The following is a 23,866-nucleotide window of genomic DNA, read 5'->3' on the forward strand; positions in this document are numbered from 1 at the left end:
TAGGTTATGCAGTCTTTAGAATTTTTCAATAATGTCAGTGATAAAATATTAATATGCAAACATTATTTTACGTTTATTACAGTTGACATTTGTGCGATCTCTTTTAGTCCGCACATCAGTGTATGGTCCCAAAAGCGACATGTGACTAATTAAAACTTCGGAGTAATTAACGGAAATTAATTTAATTTTATTTATTTATTTATTTATTTTTTTGCATCAGTTAAATTATAGATTCGTAAACTCTCTGACTATGTGGTCGTCCCGAAGTTATAAACAGAAAATTTATTTATTTATTTGTTCAAAAGCATCGTTCAGTAAATCTTGGACTAGTTACGCAATCGAGACTTATAGCTTAAGGATGCAATCCAGAGGAGCGTAAAACACAACCACTCCCTCGCATAGGGTCTTCAAGGTCAGAAAATCCGTGAGGTGGTAGTTCTGAGTATCGAATTCCACAACACAGCGCTTAGAAGCATGACGCAGGCCGGGTAGGAGAGGTTAACCATTGCCTCAAGATAATAAACTAGGACGCTAGCTTTATGCAGTAGAGAATGTGTTCGAATGCGTCTCTGGCCACCTTTGTAGGACTGTTACCAGAAATCTTCCTCGTTTGGGAATGCAAATACGGTTTAATGATGCTCAACACACTAATTTTTTAGATTAGTGTTTACTAATCTGAAAAATTTAGTGTTTTGAGTATTATTATTTGAAAAACATTTTTTTTCGTTGCCCCAGTGCAGGGACCTGTACACGAATGTTTTGTCTAGGGCCCACAGATTTATAAATTAACTTCTGAAAATATCGTGTATGTAAATTGCGCTTATTCTTAGACCGGTTTGCGGATGATTAAACAGTTTCCAGGAGGTAAAATATGATAAAACTAACTCGCCACGGTTTTATTTACTGGAACCTTTTTTTTTCATAGTGTACAGAAGTGCAATGATCGTGGATATTTTTTGGTGTACGACCTTCTTCCACGAGTTTTAAAGTATGCCTTCGTTTTCTTAAATATGCATAAATTAATGTTTCGTATCACAAAAGTTATAAAACTTATTACAGGTGCCCTCCATTTGCTTCGACGAAGGCATTACGTGAAGTACCATATTTTTTAGAATAACTGCAAAGTTATTTTGGCTATTCGCGTGGCTAACGTTTCTGTTTGTTAACGTTCTATGGCTAATGTTCTGATTTTGTTTCTACAAGAAACAAAATCAGTTTCTACAAGCGACCTCACACCACTTGTAGAAACTAATTTGTAATTCTATAAAACTATTTCAGATGGCAGCCGAGTACGAAACTACAAATTCTGCCCTCTCCGGGAGATTCACGAACAGGTCCCATGTGCACCCTACCGCCCCCCCCCCTATATTTGTAAACCTACACAGAAGGGGTTTCCAAACGATTTTTAATAGTTACGACATAAGAAGTTATAACAAAGGAAGCTTAGTCTCCCTAAAAATGCTTTCCGGATAGGGCAACCCTTGATCGCATGCGACGGACTTTTCGTGATTCAAATTTTCGTTTTCTCATGCTCGTTATTAGTCCAGCGTGGCAGCTTGATACATCTGTCTGCTGTTTCTTTCAAATTTTCTTAAGACTTCTTCAATCGAGGCTACAGTTAGCTGATCTCAAGTCGAAGGATTGGGGTTTTCCGCACAACATGCAGGTCGGTCCCAGAACACGCTTTACTCAATATAACACACACAATATGGCCTCAGATGCTAATGCTCTGTATAGAGTAGATGGCGCTTATTGCGATCACTTTGGGACACAGCGTAATTGATAACAATAACCGATGAAAATGCTGTTTATTGATGGAGAGCGGAAATGTGACATAAAAAGTTGGAAGCTGTTGTTGGTATTGGATTTAACGACACAAGGGTACTAAGGCCAAATTGTCTGTTCGTCGTTTATTCACAAGAAGCATATCGTTAGAGATGTTAAATTATATACTTCTGTACAAGCCAATATGTTTTAGATACATTTAAAAGTTCTTCAATATTTGCTTCATTTCCTAAGAAATGAGATAAATCAGGTGATATATTCAACGTGGAGAGTGACTGAAAAGTGTTTGACTGAATGGTTGAATGTAAAGGACAATCAACCAGAAAATTACGGACCGTAAGTTGCGTCTGACAGGATGAGCACTGTGGTGGGTTTTCTCCCAATAATAGGAAGAGATGAGTAAGATGAGTGTGTCCAATTCTCAGTCTTGCCAATACCACTTCTCGTCTGTTTCGTCGGAAGCCAGACAAAAAGTTGGAAGCGGACAGATAGAAAACATTTAACACCAAGTTATATAAAATACTTTAATTTCACTATACACTGTTTCTTCGAGAAGACCATCAATAAAAATTAAACCGTTATGATAAATAACTATTCTGTTTGTATTCCTGGACGACCATATGGTCAGAGTAGTTCGCAAGATAGAGAGAATAAAAGGAATATCTCTGGTAGTCATACAGGTTTGAACTACCACAGTCACTTAAAGCACTTTGTTCATATGTACCCTGGCATATGACCACTCAGTTATCCACACTGACCATTAAGAGCAAATAAAGAAAATATTAAAATCAAGAATTAGAAAAAGGTTAATTTCTACTGCGGAACAATCAGATTGCCAAGAATGCAGTTATAGCACTTCCACGGAGTAATGGACGCCTACAACCATATGAACTATACGAAATAACAGCAATAAGTAGACACGCAACGTGTTGTAGTTCCTGAACAGATCACAGTGTTACGTAATCACTTCCATTGCACATACGTAAACGGAATACGGCAAAAAAAAAAAAAAAAAAAAAAAAAAAAAACGATAACAAAAACCGAAGCACTGAGTGCAATAAACTTCTTTCTATATACTGTGTTAATATACGTTTGATTGGAACTCCATAAAAGTGATAACAGCATATGAATGATAACATTATCCTAGGTCACAAAAGCAGCATGCACTGTAATTGACCTTAGTGGATATTAAAGTTGGTATGACTACCGTCCTCCCCACAGCGGGTGGAAAAGAACTAAGTTCGAATCCCATTAATGACATGTGGAAGAATTTTTATAGGCCTTCCACGTGTCTGAGTTAGTCTCTCAGGCGAGTGTAACCTGGTTTTTTCTCCCGGAAAATTGGTTTTTTTCGTGCAACAAACAGAAAATAAACCATAGAACGCGGTTTACAAACATATTATATACTGCCCAATATGGTCTAAGCTGCTGATGCGCCTAAAACACCCGCCCCCTACAACAACCAACCCACACCGTAATTGCGAAATAATAGTAACTTGTGAGAGCGATCTACAAAAACAGATGGTATAATTGTGACCTACAGAGAGATGATAGTTATGTTATGTTTGGAAACAAAATGAAATCCATATTTATTTGGCTAAATTGCCCTTCAAAACACCTACCCTTCGGACGATTATAAAACTAGCTTACTGTCAACTACAAACAATACAATATCTATTTTTGGAGCCCCAGCACGAGTAAGCCCATACTGAAAGACCATGAATTTGAAACTTTTTTTTTACAACAGTTACAGGCGCACAATAAGCGGTTGGGACTTTGGTTTGACACCCCTAATTTATAAAAATTAGTGGTCTCAAAGAGACGACTATGCCGTCATTTCAACTGATTTTTTTTTTTTTTTATCTCTTTTTTCCGATCAATTTTAAACAATGATTTGAAATAAATATGCTGTAAGGTTATTTTTAACTTCTGATTTAAAAAAAAATATATTGAATAAACTGATCTTATTATAGACATCGTTCAGTCTGAATAAGTTACTCGCTTTGAATTACTAAATTGAGTTAAATCAGACTATAGCTAAAACAGAAATATTTATCTAAGAGATGTTTCAATTGTTTCATTTCACCAGGAAATCATTAATATCATCATTATCAGCGTATCTCAGCTAAAAAGGATTTTTAGGAAATAATGTTGGCCAATTTGATACAGTATCGAAGAATACAGTAGCCTTCTCAGACAATCTTGATGTTGGATAAACTGGTAAGTTTATAATTCACGAAATGCTTTATTTATTTGCTATCTAATAAGAGTATATTAAGGCCGGTCCTAGAGTGCATGGGAAGAGGGGGGGGGGAGTTGAGAATTAATGTTGGAGAAAAGGTGTTCTTGGATTGAGTGCTCCCGTTGAGATTTGGGACCTTCTTATTCATGGGCCCGTGAGTATAGCACCCATCGTGCCCCCAAGGATATTATTATATTATTTAATAATATAATGTTGTTCATGTTCAGTTAGTTATCAGTGGCGCTATGGCCGCAGTAGCTAAACAGAAACAGTTAAAATGGCTTTAAATACAAAGACAATAAATTAGACAATAAAAAAGCTTGTTACAAAGGCAATAAATTAGTACTCGAATATGCAGAAGCAAATTATAATGTGCTCTCTCTCTCTCACCCCAGTGCGTAGCAGAAAATCGAGGGAGTACAGTATTGTTCAGAGGATCCCACAAACTACTCGGATCCCTGTGGAAAAAAAAGTCATTCTTACTGAATTTCATTTTTCCATACAGCAACATAACGTTTTTTAAGATGTTTTCTTCCTACGATATTTATGAAATTATTTTCCGCACCCTCCAAACTTCAAGTCTCCTGGGCCTTCTGCAACATTACTGCCGACTAATCTTGATGATAAAAATAGAAAGCTCCTATTTAATCAAATCCTTAGTATGTCTCTTTCGCAGGTTTTTAGACTTTTCACAAATCTAGCAAGCGTAGAAAGCAGATATGTGCAACCTTAGCTGTGTGGCCAGATCCCTCGATTTACATTGAGTTGACTTTTCATTAGCACCATTCCCTTGTGTAGGAATGGACTACTCCGTTACGGTGGTGAAAGCTCCAAGTCGGAATGGCTGATATAAAATTTTAGTTAGCACACGTGGCAATTATATTTTGAGTGTCTCTGAAGAAGAATGGGTCTGCATCGAGATCTTTCCAACTTTGAACGTGGAATGATTGTGGGGGAATGACGTCCAAGTGCCATCTTGACAACAGTCAGCATGGCTAATTACTCCCGTTCTGTAATGTCACAGATCTACTGTGACTGGCTGAACAGCGGTTGAACAATCAGCCAAGTTCACACGTGGGGATTACGCTCACCACTGTGCTGGGTGGCTAATTTGTGTGGCTTCCTTCCCAGTACATGGTAGGAAGAGCAGCACTAATATTCAGATGGATCTTTTTTTTTTATGTCATATTAAGGTCACCCAAGAACCAACTGCTGAGTTCATGTGTATTATGTCCATAAAGGTAGAAACACGCTATCACCTCACTGAATTCACGCGAGCTCACATGAAAACATGTCAAACGTCAAATTTATGAGAGCCATATTTCCCATTTAGTTGTATTGGTAGGAGACACACTGTTGTCATTTCCGTATTCACGTGATATCACGTAATATTGTAGGCCGGCTCACGTTTTCACTTCGAACAGATATTTCGTGAGATGTGATAGCGTGAGCAGAGGAAACTGGAGGAAATGCTAATAGAAAAAGTGAGTGTACGAAGTGATATATAATATTAAGTCACCCAATCACTAAGATCAACATATGCGGCAATAGCTTGGCAAGAAATAGGAAAAGATTTCTAAATGACAGGTAAATTTAAGAGTTTATTTTTATATTGGCTATATCCATCAGTATGATTATAATTAATTAATAAACATCTTCAGGTTAGGTGAAAGAGGCCTCTGTTCTCAGGATTCATTATGGAAAGATAATTCAGTTTCACTGAGAAGCCAGCTAAAAAAACAACAGGTTTTGGGTAAAAATATTCTTTAATAAAAAAGTTAAAAATAAAGTAAATAATCACCAAAAGCTTTCCGACTTAAGTAGTCCTTCCTCAGTTGGGAAATGAGCGTTATTACAAGAATTCAGCTGCAGGTTAGTGTGAATGACAAACACTGAATGATCACTGAATTATGACCACCCCTATGGAAACTGAATGCGACCCGTTGACCACGTGATGTACGAGAGTGCGCAGTTAGTCGACCTACGTAGCATAGATAAGGTGTCAGTGGTTTAGTAGGTAGTAAAATTCCGAGCGTGATGGGTAAAAAGAAGGATTTATCGGACTTTGATAAAGGACAGATTGTGGGTGCTCGACGAGCTGGTGCCTCGATTTCTCAAACAGCTGACCTGGTGCTCTCGAACACCAGTTGGTGGGGATGTTCGAGAGCCGCGGTTGTTAAAGTGTACCGGGACTGGCGTCAAAATGGTCAAACAACGACTCGACGGCAAAACTGAAAAGGTGATTACTGAGTGATTTAAAAAATATTTTTAGCTTTGAAGGCGTCAGCGAAAGGTTGATAGAGATGAGCGTCGGGTCCGACGATTCGAACAGGCGCAGCCTGTTCGCCTGTACGAGTTGCCTGTTCGGAATACAACACGGGCCAACTCGGTACAATGTCTGGCATGACCATGCGTCGCACACTCGCACGTATGGACTATACCAGCAGAGAACCCCTATGGCATCCTTTCCTAACCAAGGTTCATCGGCCTAAAAGACTCGCCTTGTGCAAAGAGCATGCAAGTTGGACGTTAGAAGACTGGAAGAAGGTGTGCTGGTCGGATGAGTCAAGTCACGTTATTCACTCCACACCGGGGATGGTCTTGTACGGATTTGTCGTCAACAACATGAGGCTCTTGATCCATCATGCATGGTATCAAAAGTGCAGGCCGGTGGAGGTGGTTGTATGGTGTGGGGCATGTTTCACTGGCAGGAACTTGGAGGACCCCTGGTGCATGTGGAACAACGTATCACTGGTCTCCGCTATCGTCAACTGCTTTCTGACTGTGTACACCCCGCTATGTTACACTTTTTCCCCAATGACGATGGCGTCTTCCAAGATGACAATGCGCCGGGCCATCGGGCACTTGATTGCAGGAATGGTTTGAGGAACACAGTTCTGACTTCCGGCATATCGATTGGCCTCCGAACTCTGCCGATTTCAATCCCATAGAGCACTTGTGGAACACTATAGAAAGGCATATCAGGCGTTTGGATACACCAATCACTTCCATACCTGCATTGCTAGCCGCATTACACACATCCGCGGTTGTTAAAGTGCATCGGTACTGGCGTCAGAATGGTCAAACAACGACTCGACGGCAAAACTGAAAAGGTGATCACTGAGTGATTTAAAAAATATTTTTAGCTTTGAAGGCGTCAGCGAAAGGTTGATGTTAGAGATGAGCGCCGGGTCCGACGATTCGTGCAGGCGTTCACATCTTGTTGAATCAATGCCACGTCGGATAGCTGCTGCTGTATTGAAGGCAAAAGGAGAACCTACGAAGTATTAGATAGGTGGTTATAATTCAGTGATCACTCAATGTATATATGCATATTTTATTGTACTATAATAGGAAATTATTGTGAATCTAGTGTTGTTTAAATATAATAAAAATCAAGGTACATAGTTTTTAATTTTGTATTCTTCCACGACGAACTGTTGCTTGCTGCCATAGTACCGAACCAGCAGGAGATACAAAATACAGTAATCTTTAAATGCTGCTACTCGAATTTGGAAAGCTTCACGTGTAGCTTTCTTCGAAGGAAACCTAATTTCTGTAGGGCAGCATTAGGTGGTAATGGTTCTATTTCGGCAGGCATTTCACTTGCCTTGCATAACGTATTGTGAAGGCAGCAAGCACCACTTTGTTAACTGTTTGGGGCTGTATCTCTAAAGGCCTACAAAATACTCTTCATTGATCAGTTAGAATGCCAAAAGCATTTTTTACTACTCATCTAGCTCAATGAAGAAAAGCATTTTGTTTTTTAGCGGTAAACTGATTGATTGATCGACTAATTTAGCTACGGATTGAAAAATGCAGATAAAGTTCCTCGCCTTATTAGCAGGATTCTAAACTGGGCCTTTTCTGCTCGATGTGAAGAGAAGAACGGTGGTTATAACCATTGTGCTATCCTCTCAGACTATCTAGGTGTAATTTATTTTTATTAAAACAAACAAACTGTCATATTAGGGCCACACCTATATGTCCATAAATTGCGTGTTGCATGTATTCGTCGATTTGCCTGTTTTTCTGAGTTGCCGTGACAAAAATCTTGTTCGCCACGCCCGAGACCGACGAAATCAGCCACGGAGTGAAAAAAAGCCCATAAAATTCCTCGCCTCATTGATTGGATTCAAACCCAGGCGTTTTCCATCCGGTTTGACTGGAAAAACCGAATTGCCGTGGAAAAAACCTTGCTGTCCACGCCCGAGACCGACTAACTCAGCCATGGAGGGAAAAAACCCATAAATTCCTGGTCCATTTGACGAGATTCGAACTCGGGCCTTTTTCACCGGGTTTGAAAGTTGAGTGGTTATAGTCACCGTGCTACCTGCGCAGACATGTGTACTTTTGTCTTTTTTTTTTCTTTTCTGTCAAGCGGTACAGGGGGTTCCCCAAACTCCGCGTTGTATCTGTGAAGGCCAGATAGTGTGTGTATTGTGTGGTTAGCGTCATGTAGTTAGGTTATACTGGTATGTTGTTCATCTGGCCTCTTATTCCAGGAGCCCATGGAACACTACAATCCCTTAGTTGATGTCCAGTACCACGGGGAGGTAAGCCAGGGCTGTAGTTCATAAAGTCTCTGGCGGGACGAAGACTGGCGTTGCCTGAGCTTAGTAGGAAAAGCCATTCCCCTCCCTCCCCCAAAAAAGACAAGTTTTTGTTGGAAGGGAGCGCGGAGTAACAGCTTTAGTTTTGCATAACAGGTGAATGATAGGAAGGCTTCCACCAGGACTTGGAAGAATGGAGAACAGAAGGGGTAACCCTGCAAAGGCAACCTACCCTCCCCGGGGGGGGGGAACAGTTAAGGCCAAGGAAAACTACGCATTTAAGGTAATAGGGCCCAACAGAGGAAAGTTGGGGAAAGGAAGATGGGATCATGGGAATGAAGTGGGGGAGACTTAAGTCGCAAGACCAGGGCGCTCTATGTGGAATCCATGTACACCAATGCTAGGAGTTTAGTAAATAAATTTGATAAATTTGAGGCGTTGGTCAGAACATCAAAGGCAGATATCAGAGACGTAGTGTCACACAGATATAAGGAATGCAGAATTGGAATTTGGGGAGTACAATGTGTACAGGAAGGGGAGGGGTTATGCTTTTAGTTAAGAAACACATAAAATCTAATGAAGTGCAGCCAGTTGACATGGGTGGACAATGCAATGTTGAGTCTGTTTGGTGTGACATAAACACTGGGAAAGCAAAATTGAGAGTAGGAGTTTGTTATAGGCCTAATGACTCTGATGAGTACAACGAAATAGACTTTTTCATCGTCATGATGAGTTATACTCATCATGACCTGATGAGTATAATGAAAAACAGGAGAGAGAAATAGTGGGCCAGTAAATCAGAGAGTCTTATAATGGGATTTTAATTTCCCAGATATTGACTGGAACTTGTGGATCAGTCACTCACACACTAACAAGGCTTTTGTGTATTTATTGGATGATTGTTTTCTACAGCAGCAGCATGTTCGGGGGGCAACCAGAGGAAGTAATTTAATTAATTGATTTAATTAGCAGTAGTGATTCTTCATGCATTAAGAATCTGCAGATAAAGGAACCACTAGGTGGCAGTGATAACAGCGTGCTGATGTGGATTTACTGAAAGGGATAACTACCATCAGGGGTAAAAGAAGGGTTTTTGCTTTCGTAAAAACCCTTCTACGGTGGTCTGAGACAGTATTTAAATTCTATACGGTGGGACCAACTGATCATGTTACCAACAGCAAATTCAAAATGGGAAGCATTGAAAGGATTAATTTCAAACAAATTAATTTTTAAATTCAAAAAGCGCATCTTCGGAACTACAGCCAGGCTTTAAATCCATACTGAGAGAGGAAGATAGATTATTTTCAAAAAGAAGTTGATTACATCTGTATGCCATGAGTTTTTTTTTATAATAACTTGCCTAAGTGAGATAATAAAGCGATAGACCTGTATGGTTTAGGATCAGTTGGTCATTTACCTGGTTTTGGGATTAGTTTAATGAGAGCAGACTTCAAATAACAGGGAAATTACCAGCTTCAAGACACTTGAAGAGCTTCAAAAGATGTTTTAGCCTAATAGAAAAGAATCTTTTTATGAAAATGCTTTCCAGGAAATCAGTTCCTGGGCATTTGTTATTTCTCATAGAAGAAACTGCATTTTTAAGCTCTTCCACAGAAAATAAAGGAGTAGAAATGGGAGAATCATATTGCTCATTTTCTTTCCTAACTGTAGTATGGGAGCAGAATCAAGAGTTCTGTCATCATGGGGAAAAAATCTCTCAAGTATTTGATTGGCAGTTTGCGTCCAGTTCAGAGTTTCAGTATTATTTGAGATGAATTTTTTTCTACTGATTTTATATGTAAGACCCCACGGATCTTTATTTCCAATTGTATGTACAAAATTCTGTAAAGATTTGTCCTTCCTATTATATATTTCTTTAGTATATATCCTCTTCTCATTTTTATAATTTAAATGTAACCTATTGACCACACGTAAAGACTATCTATTACGTTTTGCTTTTTTTTTTTTGATAAAGGCGCCTAGCGTGATGAACCTTGCGACGGTGAATTGTTAGTTCAATTGTCCACCACGGGGTACATTTTCTACGGAAAGCTTTCCATTTGGTAGATTCTGTGATAGCAGTAAAAATAGTTTTTTAACAAAATTTGCCAATTGATTATAGTCAAGATGGTCCACAGAGGCTGTAGAATCAGACGGAAGATTTTTAAAGATTGATTTATCAAAGTTTTCCAAAATTATATTTGCTGGGAAAATCTGATCAGATCATTGGGTGGAGTTGTAGCAGTTTTGGAAGGTCACAACAATTCATGCTGAGGGAAATGGACTATAATCTGCCACGCCGGTCTAGTGCGGGTTGGCAGATCGACCATATTCAGCAGTGAGGGGCTTGAACCCCGGTCTACTCAAAGAGCGTGTGTTACTGCGCTCCCGACCACTCGGCTACGGATAACCAGTACTTATTTGCCAGCAGTGGCTTTATTGTTGTGGGGGCTGCCAAGGACCATATTTCAGCCCAATATAATAGTGGTAAATAACAATGTCCGATACACTTCTTTATTATTCTGTGATCATTAATATGTTACAGATCTTGCAGCAGCGTGTGATGATTCTGTTGATGGAATCGTAGTTTGTGGTTGTATGAGATGTAACTAGGAATATGTGGGTTGTTAAATGACACCAGAATCATAAATAGGGTTTAGTGATCATCAAGGCAAATTTGAATGGATTGATTTTCAGTCCTAACTATGCAAGATAGGAGATTATTCAGAATTGCATTAACGGATTCAGGTGATCTGTGCAAGTCTTGCATTCTGAATGATGGGAGTTCGAATTTTGAGATCTTCCATATATCCCAGATGTTGGCCGACTAGTGGTGCTATTAATGCATTAATCAGCAGTCCCAATAAGACTACGCCCTAGGCGACACTTGTAGTTACTTGTCGCTCCCATATTCCACCTGGAGTTTGCATTCTGATTATCCGATTCTGAAAGTGAGATGATAGGTGCAGAAGGCTTCCGCTGATGTAGTGTCTAATCTAAATCGCAGTCGTAGAGCTCTGGCAGTTCAATGAATAAAATAACTTCTATATCTACACTCCGGCCTAAAAGTTTGGAATCTCGTTTCATTTTTGTTAATTTTCAAAGTTTTTTTTTTTTTTTTTTAAAATAGGCCAAGTTTGTTTTTTTTTTCACCAATTTTTAGTAAAATATTTTCTGTTATGTATAAAATCAGTAAAGTTAAATAATATTTAAGAAAATTTTAGGATATTCGAGAATATTCCAGGAAGGTGAAGAAGTACATCACCAAGTGCAATAATATAAATTGAGAAGTAAGAGTCTTATGAAATAGAGCAACCGTCGTTCAGAAGATAAGACCATAGCACTGATTTCAAAATGCAGTCGACGACTTATTGCACGTGAAATCCGAGCTGAGCTCAATAGAACAGAGAAACTCCCTTGTCTACGTCCACTGCAAAACTGCGTCTTAAACAAGCATGACTTCGTGGTCGTCGTAGCGGTCCGAAAATCTTTATTAAAATTGCAAAATTGAAAGAAACTGTTGCTTGGGCTAAGAGCCATCAGCATTTTTTTTTTTTTTTTTTTTGTTTAAAATTGAGTGGAAAAACGTACTGTGCACGAATGAATCCAAATTGGAAATTTTTGGATCCAAGCGTAGGGTTTTGACGATCAACTGAAGAAAAAATGTGCCACATTGTTTATTGCCTACAGTCAAACATGATGGTAGTTCCATCACGATATGTGGTAGCGTCTGTTTTTCTGGAGTGGATAACATCGTCAGAATTGAAGGAATTTTAAGAAAAGAATGCTATAAATTTTTTTTTAACATAATGCAGTATCCTCTGGACTTCGACTCTGTGGAAAAAAATTTATATTACAACAAGACAATGACCTGAAGCACTTGTGCAAGGACCTTCTAGCCACTAAACAATAGGAAGGGATTGAAAATTATGGTGTAGCCACCCCTATTGCCTGACTTAAACCCAATAGAGCTTTTATGGAATTATCTAGAGTCTAGACCTTGAAGCCTTGACCGTCTTCACAAAATTGATGGGAAACCTTGTAGATCGCTTGGAATAATGTTAGTGAAGACACTATTATAAAAATTAATCGCCAGAATGCCACGTCTGTGTAAGGCAGTGGTAAAAATCTCGTGGGGATATTTTGATGAAAAATTTGTGTAGTTGTTAATATTAAACACTTCAATTTTTTTTTCTCCTGTAAGTATTTCAGTACTTAATAAGAATCTTAAAAACTTTATAATGTATTATAAAGTTTTTAAGATTTAAGATATTAATTTTTTTATATTAAACCTTACCTGTCATAGCTAATTTCAAAAAAAAAAAAAAAAATTAACGAAACATTTGCCACACGCTGATTCCAAACTTTTAGGGCGGGAGTGAAGGTATGTTATTGTTAGTTCGTCTGTTTTCTTGAAAGTTGATATACAGGGTGTCTCAAAAATATTGGTACAAACGTTTAGGGGATGTAGATAACATCTAAAGTAATGTGAATCGCATAGGAACCCATAACCGGAAACGTCACGGGAAAGTAGTAGCAGAGGCACAAGAAGCAGAAATGACACAAGACAGTAATTAGTGGCAAACATTTATTTGACATAATATTAACAATGGAGTACGAGATGGATGCATTTCATGATGTTACAACAGATGCTCGAAGGTTCCACCATGAGACGCGATGCATGCGTCACACCGACGCAGAATGGTTTGGCGGACACGGTCGAACACACCTGGAGTTTCTTTGACAGTAGCAGCAGCGCAGACGAGTCTCACCACGAGATCCATTTCCGTCTCCACAGGCGATTCATACACGATAGATTTGAGGGCCCCACAGAAAGAAATCAAGGCTCGATAAATCAGGTGAGCGTGGGGGCCAGACAACGGGTCCACCAAGGTCAATCCATCGACGCCCAAAACGCCTGTTCAAAATGGTCACGAACACATCTTCCATAATGGGCAGGCGCCCCGTCATGTTGAAACCAAATGTTGCGTCTCACATTTGCTGGAACATCGTCAAGTAACCCTGGTAGAACTTATTCAAGAAAGATCCGATATTTAGCGAAGTTCATGCTGGATGGTAACAGGTATGGGCCGACTAAGCAGTCACCGACCATACCTGCCCACACATTTATTGCGAAGCGATGTTGTGCCGCATGGGGGCGCACACCGTGTGGTCCCTCTGCTAATCCGTACACTAGGTGCATGTCTGCCAGCTCACAGTTCGTATATCGGTGCATGCTCTTCGTCCGACGACTACTGCTTGAATGAGTAAACCAGAAATTTTCCGTCTCGCGAACTGATGAACAGCGCCGTGTACCGACTTACGGTGACGTTTCCGGTTATGGGTTCCTATGCGATTCACATTCCTTTAGATGTTACCTACCTCCCCTAACGTTTGTACCAATATTTTTGAGACACCCTGTATACTTTGGTTGGTGGTGAGCAGGTTTTTAATGGTTGAGCGTTGAGGGATCACGTAGTGTATTTAGAGATCTGTGCTCCAAGAAGTTGGCGAGTGAGGCAGGCAGCAGTGTTTATTTATTTATTATGAAAACCCCAAACACGAAAAGTATTAGAACCTATAGTCCTTAGTAGTAGTAGGGTTTTAGGAGCATCGGCGACTAAGGCCGTATTGCTCCCTGTATATTGTCTGTAAATTCCATGTGTGCTGATGTCGATTTTCTGTTTGTTGGACTAAAAACCCGCGTTTCCGGATGAAAAACCTATGCTACCCTCGCCTGAGACTGACGAATTCCGCTACGTTGTGGGGAAAAAAAAACACCAAAATTCCTGCCGTCATCGACGGGACTCGAACTCGGGTATTTTCCACCCTGTGTGTGGGGGGGGGGAGGCGATCTTAGCAATTGTGCTATGCAACAGGGCTCTATAGTCAACTTTTCAACACAAGCACAGTGCTTGTGTTGAAAAGATGAAAGAAGATATTTGCTGACATTAGACTTGAATTTCTGTAGATTTTAATTTTCAGGAAATACGTTTGAGGGGATCTTGTTCCAGAAGACGGAAGTTGAAGGAAGAAGAAAAGTTGGATGAATTTGAAGTTAGACAGTAAAAGGATGCTGATTGGTTGGGCAGGTGTTCGGACTAGTTTTGAAGAGAAAGGCGGCATTATAGAAGCTAATTCAGAAGAAAAGTGCCCATGGAAATATCTATAGAAAAGGCATGCAGTAGAAACAACGTCTATGAGACAGAGTGGAGATACTTTGTAAGAGATGGGTCATTGTTAACGTAACTTCCCTTTTTTTGAATGGAGTTCAGAAGCTTGGGAAACGTTATGTTGTAGGCAGAAAATGAATCCGAAAATTTGTGTGCAGGCCAATTGCGATATGCAACATTCTTATCTTGAACAGCCTTGGAGCATTTATTGGAAAACCAAGGTTTAGGTAGATAAAGGACGAGATTTTAAGGCGGAGTGTGGAATAAAGGATACAAGAATAAACTATTTATTATGATCACCCATAATGTTAATTCAACTACACATGTGTATTGGGTCTGTAAATTGCGTGTGTTCTCTGGTCGATTTGCCAGCTTCGCTGGACGAAAATCCCCAGTTTCTGGGGGGGAAAAACCTTGCCGTCTACCCCTGAGACAGACTAACTCAGCCACGGAGTGGGATTCGAACCTGGACCTTTTCCACCTGGTGTTCGGAAGACGGTGACGATTGCACTGTGCTACTTGCGCGACCCCTACAAGAATAATTTCAATTGCTCGATTTGAGCAAACATTGACAACTGAAGATTTAAAACACTAATCCAACGAAGGAAGAGAAGAATAGAAATCTCGCAGATCAATTTTTGCATTCTTGTAGGGCCAAATAATACGAGGTTACTCAGATGAGCCACGAGAGAAACGCTCCGTTGGAGAAGAGACCATCATCAAGTTGTGATCTGAGGTGCCTAGAGGACCACTCACCTCGATAGTGTACTTGGAAGGTTTGTTTATTTGGCTGTATGATTTAGGATTGTCAGATTTTCTGGTATGTAAATGAACAAGCTGTGCGCGGTCGTTAGTAATTGCAAAAGCTTCAGCATATCGACCAGCTGAGTCCGTGTGATCATAAAACGGAAGCCAACTGTAAATTTGAACATTTCTAATAACTTTAGCGTGCTCGAGGCATTAGATTTTGGTTGAAAGTGTTTTACGTCAACTGCATTTCGAACCTTATGATGAAGCTGTAGTTTTCCACTCCTTACGAAAAAATTTTCTTTTCAAGACGTTAATACACAACACTAGAGTGCAGAACACACACAAGCTCACATACAAAATTTTTCTGTCCTATCACTTTCTCCCGTGCGGGATGAAAAACTTTTTCTCCCCCCCCCCCTCTCTCTCTCTCCCTCTCCTTCCTTTTCTCCTATACTGGCACAGAACCCTCCGTTCTGTGCGGGATGAGAATTTTTATTTATTTATTTATTTTATTATTATTATTTTTTTTATTACACGACACACACTGGCCTTACCTTGACAGAGTCTGTAAAAACTGAACAGAGCAACGAGGCGAAGATGAACTTCTGTTCTAGGAGCCGCCCATACAAAAACACAAATATTCAAGACGTTATTAAAGATAAAGAGGAGTTGTCAGTCATATACTGGCTTAGAAATTTGATCAGAATTTGTGGTTGTTTGTTTGTTTGTTTGGTTTTTAGGAGCATTAGCAACTAAGGCCATATTGCTCCGGGGATATGCGGTGGTCATTCCCTGACTTTTCTGCAGCCTCCATATTTGGTGGTCACGGGCTCGAACCCCGGTCAAATCAAGAAGCGTGTGCTTCGCATTGCTGCTCCTGCCCACCTGGCTACGGAGGCGCCAGAATTTGTGGAACCCCACCAGCGCTTACTGTACTGGTGGGTGGCAGTGAGTTAATTAATGGCTTCTGTTAACTATTATCTTGAAGTGGTATACAGTATGGTATGGGGTCTGGTAAGCTTAGTTCGTTCTGGTTAGTGTTTTCTGAAGAAAGCTAGCCCTCGAGACTAATCTCTGGATTGGCTAGAGTAAGGATCTACTTTTTATGTCTTTTGACATTTATGCAAACCCAAATTGGGAAATTGGGCTATCGCCGTCTGTTGATTAAATTGAACCTGAGCTTCTGAATAATTATTCGATCCAGAACCTCGCTTGACTCTTTCCATATATGATGGAAAGAGTTGCTTTAAGTTGAATATCAATTTTATCTTTTGATTCCACTATGCTTTGGATTCTAACGTTATGTTTATCTTTTGTAAAGAGGAACGCTGGGCTGTTGTTTTGATCTATGATGTGAGGAATGTGACTTCCAGGTTTGGCTCACATGCATTTTTGAACATTTAAGGAAAGTCGAACTAGTAGTTATCACAGACTGTGCAGTGTCATATAGTGAATGGTGGTAGGCTGACAAGATAAACAGGCAAGTTTCTGATGAACCACTCAGAGCACATAGGATGGCTGAGAAAAGGCCATTAATGTGCCTTATTTATTATATTTTTTTACTATTGAAAACTGCATAGCCATTTCTTTAAATTACAACCAGCAACTCCGTGATGGTTGTAATTTAAAGTGTGACTAAAAGTGTGAATATGTGACCAAATCTCCGTTTAGATTTGGTCACATGTTTATATGAATTGTTTTCGGGTTCTGAATTGATCCTGTATAATCTAGTATGACGCATATATTACAAAACATCCTGTATACAAAAAAAAAAAAAAAAAATATCAGTGCGTAAGCCTAGCTGGTGAATGCTAACTGATTAATAGACACCAGAGTGCTACTGTCTAGCCACTCTCTCCTTGTAGCTAATTAAGTGAAACTGAAAACAGCAAATCCTGAACCTTCAGGATCTGTGACCTCTCCGTTGGCACTTTCCATCATTCACATGCCGTTCAAGTTAAAAGAAACAAAAAAGAGTCGATAATAAAATTTCAGAATTGGACTGGCTGTGTTCCTATGTAGGTGGAAATACACGTGACGAAATCGACTTCATACACTTTCGCGGTTTTTTTCCTTTTGTCTATTTTATGAATAGCATCAAGTTATACGCTAGTTCATAATTCAGTTTGTTTGAAATGCTGCACCCCAGCGGCCATGAAAAGTAGAGTATTGTTTCTCTTATGTATGCAATGTTGAAAAATAATAAAGATTGCCTATTTTCGATAAAATTGGAAAGGATAACATAGTCTAACAGTGAACTTGTAATATAATACTGGAACGTTTTTGTTTTTCAGATATGCGTCCAACCTGGCAAAGCTAAAGGATAGCCTGTAGGAGGGCAGCCTTCCAGCCAACGTGTCATCCCCACCCAGGCACCACCACCACAGCCCTGGACGAATCCGGCTGGAAGGGACCCCCTCACCCCCATCATCCCCTTGCAACTGCTCCACCTGGTCCACCTACGGCTCCCGGTCCTCACCATTCTCTACACCATCCAGGCCCAGGACCGGGACCCCATTCCATCTCGGGTCCCACTCAAAGCGGCCCTCACCACGGACCTTTACCAGGTTCCATGCCAGGTCAAATGCCTCACCATACATCAGGACCTGGAGTGATGACTCATGGACCCGCAATTCCTGGTCATCCTCTTCCACATACAATGCCAGACGGGCGTCCTCTGGACCATGGGTAAGTTTTATGTTTATGTTACCATGGGTAAGCTTTATGTTTACGAATTTGCGTGGCTCCATGTTCCATATAATACTGTGTTTGTTTTTTTTTTTTTTACGAATACCTTGTACGATTGCATCTTTATATCCTTCAAAATTATCCCTCTTAGAAACTCGATTTCTTTTCCCTCTTTCATCATATACTCTCTGTTGTTGTTATTTGGTTTTAGGAGCATTAGCAACTAAGGCCATGTTGCTCCGGGAATATGCGGTGGTAATTCCTTGACCTTTCCGCATCCTCCGTATTCGGTGGTGACGGGCTCGAACCCCGGTCTAATCAAGAAGCGTGTGTTATGCACTGCTGCTCCTTCCCACCTGGCTACAGAAGCGCCTATATACTCTCTTTTTTATTTTATTTTTTTTTTTTAAAGCACATCTTCAGAATTTAAAGATAAAATTCTAATGGATATCAACACTAATGATGATCCATTTACAATGGTTTATCAGTATTCAAAATTAAATCCCGGTGAAATAGTTCTATAAAATAACTCTATTCTGTGGTAAGTTTTACAGTTGGCAGCCTTAGGACGCGTTGCCCCTTCAGTGATGGTGACAGTGCCTGGGGTGTGGACAAACAACTACATTTGTCCACGTACTCAACCTAAAGTAACTAATATCCTTTCTAATCGAAAATAACATTACATCATCCAGTGGATGATTTTAAAAACTGAAAACACTGCTGACCCGTTTCGGAACTATTCGATTCTGTTAGCATTAGTAGAGGCACATGATGCAAGAAAGTAAGCTTATACAGCATCAGCCAAAAAAAAAAAAAAAATCCTTCCCATTTCACTGATCCATCCGTTCCAAATGTTTGTCTAGTTCTGCCTTGAATTTATTTAAGTTATCAACTTCCACAGCAACAGATGGAAGTTTGTTCCAGCAATCAACTACCCGCTAGCTAAAGGCAAACTTCCGCACATCTATTCTACAAATGTCTTTCCTCAGTTTGAATCTATGCCCCCTCAGGTTCATAATCTGAGCAAGTAAAAAAAAATCTCATGAGCATTGAGCCTGTTCAATCCGTTACCCCTCAATATACCCCTCAATCAGATCACCTCGTCGGTGATCTGATTGCAGCTTAAGTTCTGCAAATTGCAGCTCCAGAAGCTGCAATTTGCAGAACTTAAGCCTTTCTCCTTGAGAGCATCCCTTTGTTCCCTTCACCAGTCTTGTTGTCCTCTGTACTCTTTCTAGCAAATCTACATCCTTCCTAAAATGAGGCTTCCAGACCTCTACGCGGTACTCAAGGTGTGGCCCGCCATTGCCTTATACAAGGCGATAATCACCTCCTTATCCCTACTCGCAAAATTCCTGTATATCATTGACAGGACCCCATGACCTACTCTGGCAGCCTGTCTGCACTGCTCAGAAAACTTCATATCTGACTGCACAATTACCCCAGGTCTCTTTCATTCTCCACTACTCGAGTGTAACACCACCCAGTTGGTACATTTCTCCTGGCTTACTGCTACCCATATTGCAGTACTTTACATTTGTCAGTGTAAACTTGCCACTTCTCAGCCCCTCTACCCAACTTTTCCAGATCCTGTTGCAGCAACAGCAGCATACTGTCATTAACAACCCTGCCAACCTTTGTATCATCTGGAAACTTGGATATTAAGCCTGATATACCTTCATCAATATCATTCATAAATATACAAAACAACAATGGGCCCAACACCGAACCATGGGGGACATCACTAATAACATTAGTCCACATAGAGCAGTATCCATTGATTACCACTCTGTCTTCTCCCACTCAACCATCCTTTTTTCCATTGTAGCAACTTGCTCTTAATGCCATAATGCTCCAATTTGTGCAGTCGTTTTCCATCTGCCACAGTATCAAAAGCTTTCCTGAAGACAGCAGGCAGTCTCCTATATTAGCAACCTTGGGTCGAGCGGTGAACGGATGTATCGAAGCAAAGTGAGCAGCCAAGAAGTAGGTCGGAAGAAAAATTCCGATTAGATCTTAATATATTCCATTAATCTAAATATTTGACCTCACCCATCTTACCTAATATATAGGGGTTTAATATACACGTAATGTGAGATTACGTTTCAAACGGAAAGTTTTTTCAATTTACCACTTTGCTGCTCATTTAGATTTCATACATCCGTTCATTGCTGGACAGAAGGTCGCGAATGCAGTCTACCTGCAATTTGACGATGGAATTAGTTCCGAAACTGGTCACAGCAGTGCCTTAAATTTTTAATGGTAACGCATTCGCCTAACGAATATTAATGCAGGTTATATTAATAAAAACAGCATTAATATAGCACCCCTTCTTAATTACATTGAATGTCCACTTAACTCGCTGACCTGAATTAATAATTTTCGGTGGTACGGGAGGGGATCCAATGTTTTTCCTTGAAACCCTACTATTACGTTAATTTTAGTTACAGCGAAATAAATGTGTGTAGATAGCATTAAAAAAAAAAGGAATGCATAGTTACAAAGAAAAGTCAATAGCTGTGTACGTATAAAAACCATTTTAAAAGTCTACACATTAGTATCTTATTAAGACCCCCGTAGGGATCTGCAACTATTCTGCTTGCAAGGCTTTCCACAGTGTCAGAATAGATGACAGTTGAGTGTCTACACCTCACTTCCATTCCGCAACATCCCATATCTGTTCAGTTTAATTGAGGTCGGGCGAATTTGGAGGCCAATCAAGATGGGTGATGTCTTCACTGTGTTCTGCGAAACACTCGTGCAAAGTGCGGGCCCGTTGATATTGTGCTTTATCGTCTTGGTAGATTCCGTTTCTGTGCGGAAAAAATGCAACATGGCAGGGTACCCCATATTAAGCGACCACCGCCACCAACCTGTATAGTGGGCACCATTCACGATGGGTCCATGGACTCTTGTTGCTTGCGCCACACACCAAGGTGTCCATAGGCGTGTTGCACCAGGTATTTGGACTCATCCGACCAGCACACTTGTTTCTAGCCCTCCAGTGTCCGACCAGCATGTTGTTAACATTTTCCGTCGACAAGGATTAGTGGTGAGGAGAGGGTGTCTCCTGGGTCGTCTACTGTGGAACTCCATACGTCTCAGTGTCATCTCTCCAGGTGACCGATGCTTCTGGGTTGTCAAGTGGCCAGAACACAACAGAACATGCACGCTTCTCACACAAACCCACACCAATCACATTTGTGGCCGTTTTACAGTGATTCTGTTCTTTATAACGACACGAGGTGGGTTGAACAGACGTTTCAGGTGCCGCTCTTTACATATACACATGTCCACATACGCCTGAGTGTGCGGCGTATCTTCATTTGGGATGCTCATTGTATTGCGATGTCAGCTGTCGCACACTGACCTGCCTTTGAGTTCGTACAACACGCTACTCCCTTCGCTGACAACGAACATCCATCTTGCATAATCCTCTACAGTCCTGTTGGTGGGAGGTGATTTTTACCCGTTCGATACCATTCTTTGATACCACACCCTAACTACAGTGGGCTGCGAGAAACCCACAAGAGGTGTCATTTCCGATGTCGAAGCACACGAGCTACCACGACCATGGCTCTTTGAAATTCCGTGATATCTTTACCTACGTCCCATAACTGCTACTTTATCACTTTGACTCGCACGACCGGATGCAAATTACTACTGCATTGTATCAGTAGACTTTTTAGCCGGATATTGTGTAATATTATGGTTATTTTCTTAGTTGACAGCTAGACGGATCCAGCCCATTCTTATTTCTGCCTTACCCTCTTCCTCAGATTTAAGCGGAATTTTTTATCAGCAAGATATTTTGTTATTTGGTTTTTAGGAGCATTAGCAATTATAGCCATATTGCTCCGGGAATATGCGGTGGTCATTCCCTGACCTTTCCGCATCCTACGTATTTGGTGGTGACGGGCTCGAACCCCGGTCTACATCAAGAAGCGTGTGCTACGCACTGCTGCTTCTTCCCACCTGGCTAGAAGGCGCCCAGCAAGATATTGGAAAATTAACACTAATAATCAATTAACGAGAAATGGTTTCTTGAAAAAGGTTACATAATTTAAAGGTTTTGGTAGAATGTGTGTGGATGCAGTCGTTTGTCCCCCAAAATACCTGCACAATCTTTGACACTGATCTCATACTGGAAAGTTGCTTATCTTGTGTGAGCATTAGAAGATCCTCTGAGGGTCTTCCATCGTTCAGATAAGACTAATCGAGATTAACCAAGCAGTGCTGTAGTCGTAAAATTAGCAGACTAATTTTACGACTCATAAACTTCATAAAGGTATACTCTATAAATGTTATAACGTTAAATATTTAAGTGATATTTATTTTTTCAAGCCTTTCAAAAACCAGAAGGTATAGTTATTCACCTTAAAAATAAAAAATCTGGATGGTATACTGCGTATACCCTCCACTACAGCCCTGTAATCAAGTAATTTATGTTATAGTGAATTGGGCTGCGCTCATGTACAGCACGCAGTTTATAAAATCTGGATTGTCTACAGCTCTGTGCAAAAGTTACCAGCAGAAATTCTGGTCTAATGGCTGTCGCTGTCTTCCGGTTCTAGTCCTTTCAACTACTTCCCGTCACACGTTGTAGCCATTCTCTGTGCAATATATGCCGTACTTTATTACAATAAATTTCTTTTGTGGGCAGAGATTCGGCGAATCTGTACTTCTGTTTTTTTTTTTTTTTCTTTTCATGAATATTCTGTTCTCCTGCAAGAGTGTTATTGCTATAGTTGCTGTTGTGCACTAATGTTCCATATCCTATAAGATTTCCGTGCACGATAATAAATAAAATTCTGTGTGAATGTCTTCAAATTTTGTAAATTCGCAGGTGTTGCATTTCCTACGCAACTTTTTTATTGATACCATTTTGCGTGCACCCCACATGCAAATCGATATCATTGTACCTGTGGACAGTACTAAATTAAGCCATAATCTTATTTGGAGTTTCATATTAAGTTTTTTTAAGTTGGTATTGTTATTGAGGAAATGTAAAAAGAATAAAAAATTGAAATACAATTAATGACGGCGACAAAACGTAACAAAACACCATAACCCCAAACTTAGCCAATCCGTGGGCACAAGCTTTCTACACCGTGAGACACGACAGAGGCTACGGGGTATATAACTATACATTATGTACGGGCCTGAAAGTAATATGTAACCAAACAGCAAATATGTTGTTTATATCAAAGTTGTAGTTTATAAGTTTTTTGAATTTTACAATATTTATTGCTTTTTTGAAATGATGGTAGAGGGAAGCTTTTGGGAAATTATTGCATAGCAATTTATTATGGAGTAGTTTGACGTTGTCTGAAAAGAGATTCTTGCTATTGCATATGGTTGCAATTCTGATGCATTGGGAGAGTATTATGTTAGCATGTACTTTTTTAGAAATATTAGAGTACCAATGGGTAAAACTGACTACATTAAAGCTAAAAGCATCTCTTTTATTATATATGTTGATTGTGATATGACGGCTGTTAATATGGATATCCAGGTCTAAGTAATTTGCTGAAAAGTCATTATCATTTTGTTTTCTCCAGGGTAAGTTCTGAAGGGTGAATATCAGAAAAGTCCTGTATAAACGTAGGGTAGTCATCAATATATCTGTAAAGTTTTATGTCTGGGGAAAGAGAGGTCTCAGATCAGTATAAATA

General features: G+C 40.0%; 1 protein-coding gene across 3 annotated transcripts in view; it reads left to right on the top strand.

Moving 5' to 3' along the window:
• LOC150085658 (LIM domain-binding protein 2-like) overlaps nt 1–23,866 on the top strand; it is a 323,298-nt gene that overhangs the window by 61,042 nt on the left and 238,390 nt on the right. For all 3 annotated transcript variants that reach the window (XM_090373421.1, XM_090373423.1, XM_090373422.1), the window contains exons 2-3: nt 3,875–4,005; nt 17,798–18,191. In XM_090373421.1, the coding sequence (XP_090229547.1) occupies nt 18,076–18,191 (116 nt within the window). In that variant the 5' untranslated portion in view covers nt 3,875–4,005; nt 17,798–18,075. The remainder of the gene's footprint in view (nt 1–3,874; nt 4,006–17,797; nt 18,192–23,866) is intronic.

The sequence above is a fragment of the Mastigoproctus giganteus genome, chromosome 5 (assembly GCF_048544385.1).
Source record: "Mastigoproctus giganteus isolate SK-2022 chromosome 5, ASM4854438v1, whole genome shotgun sequence".
Taxonomy (NCBI): domain Eukaryota; kingdom Metazoa; phylum Arthropoda; class Arachnida; order Uropygi; family Thelyphonidae; genus Mastigoproctus; species Mastigoproctus giganteus.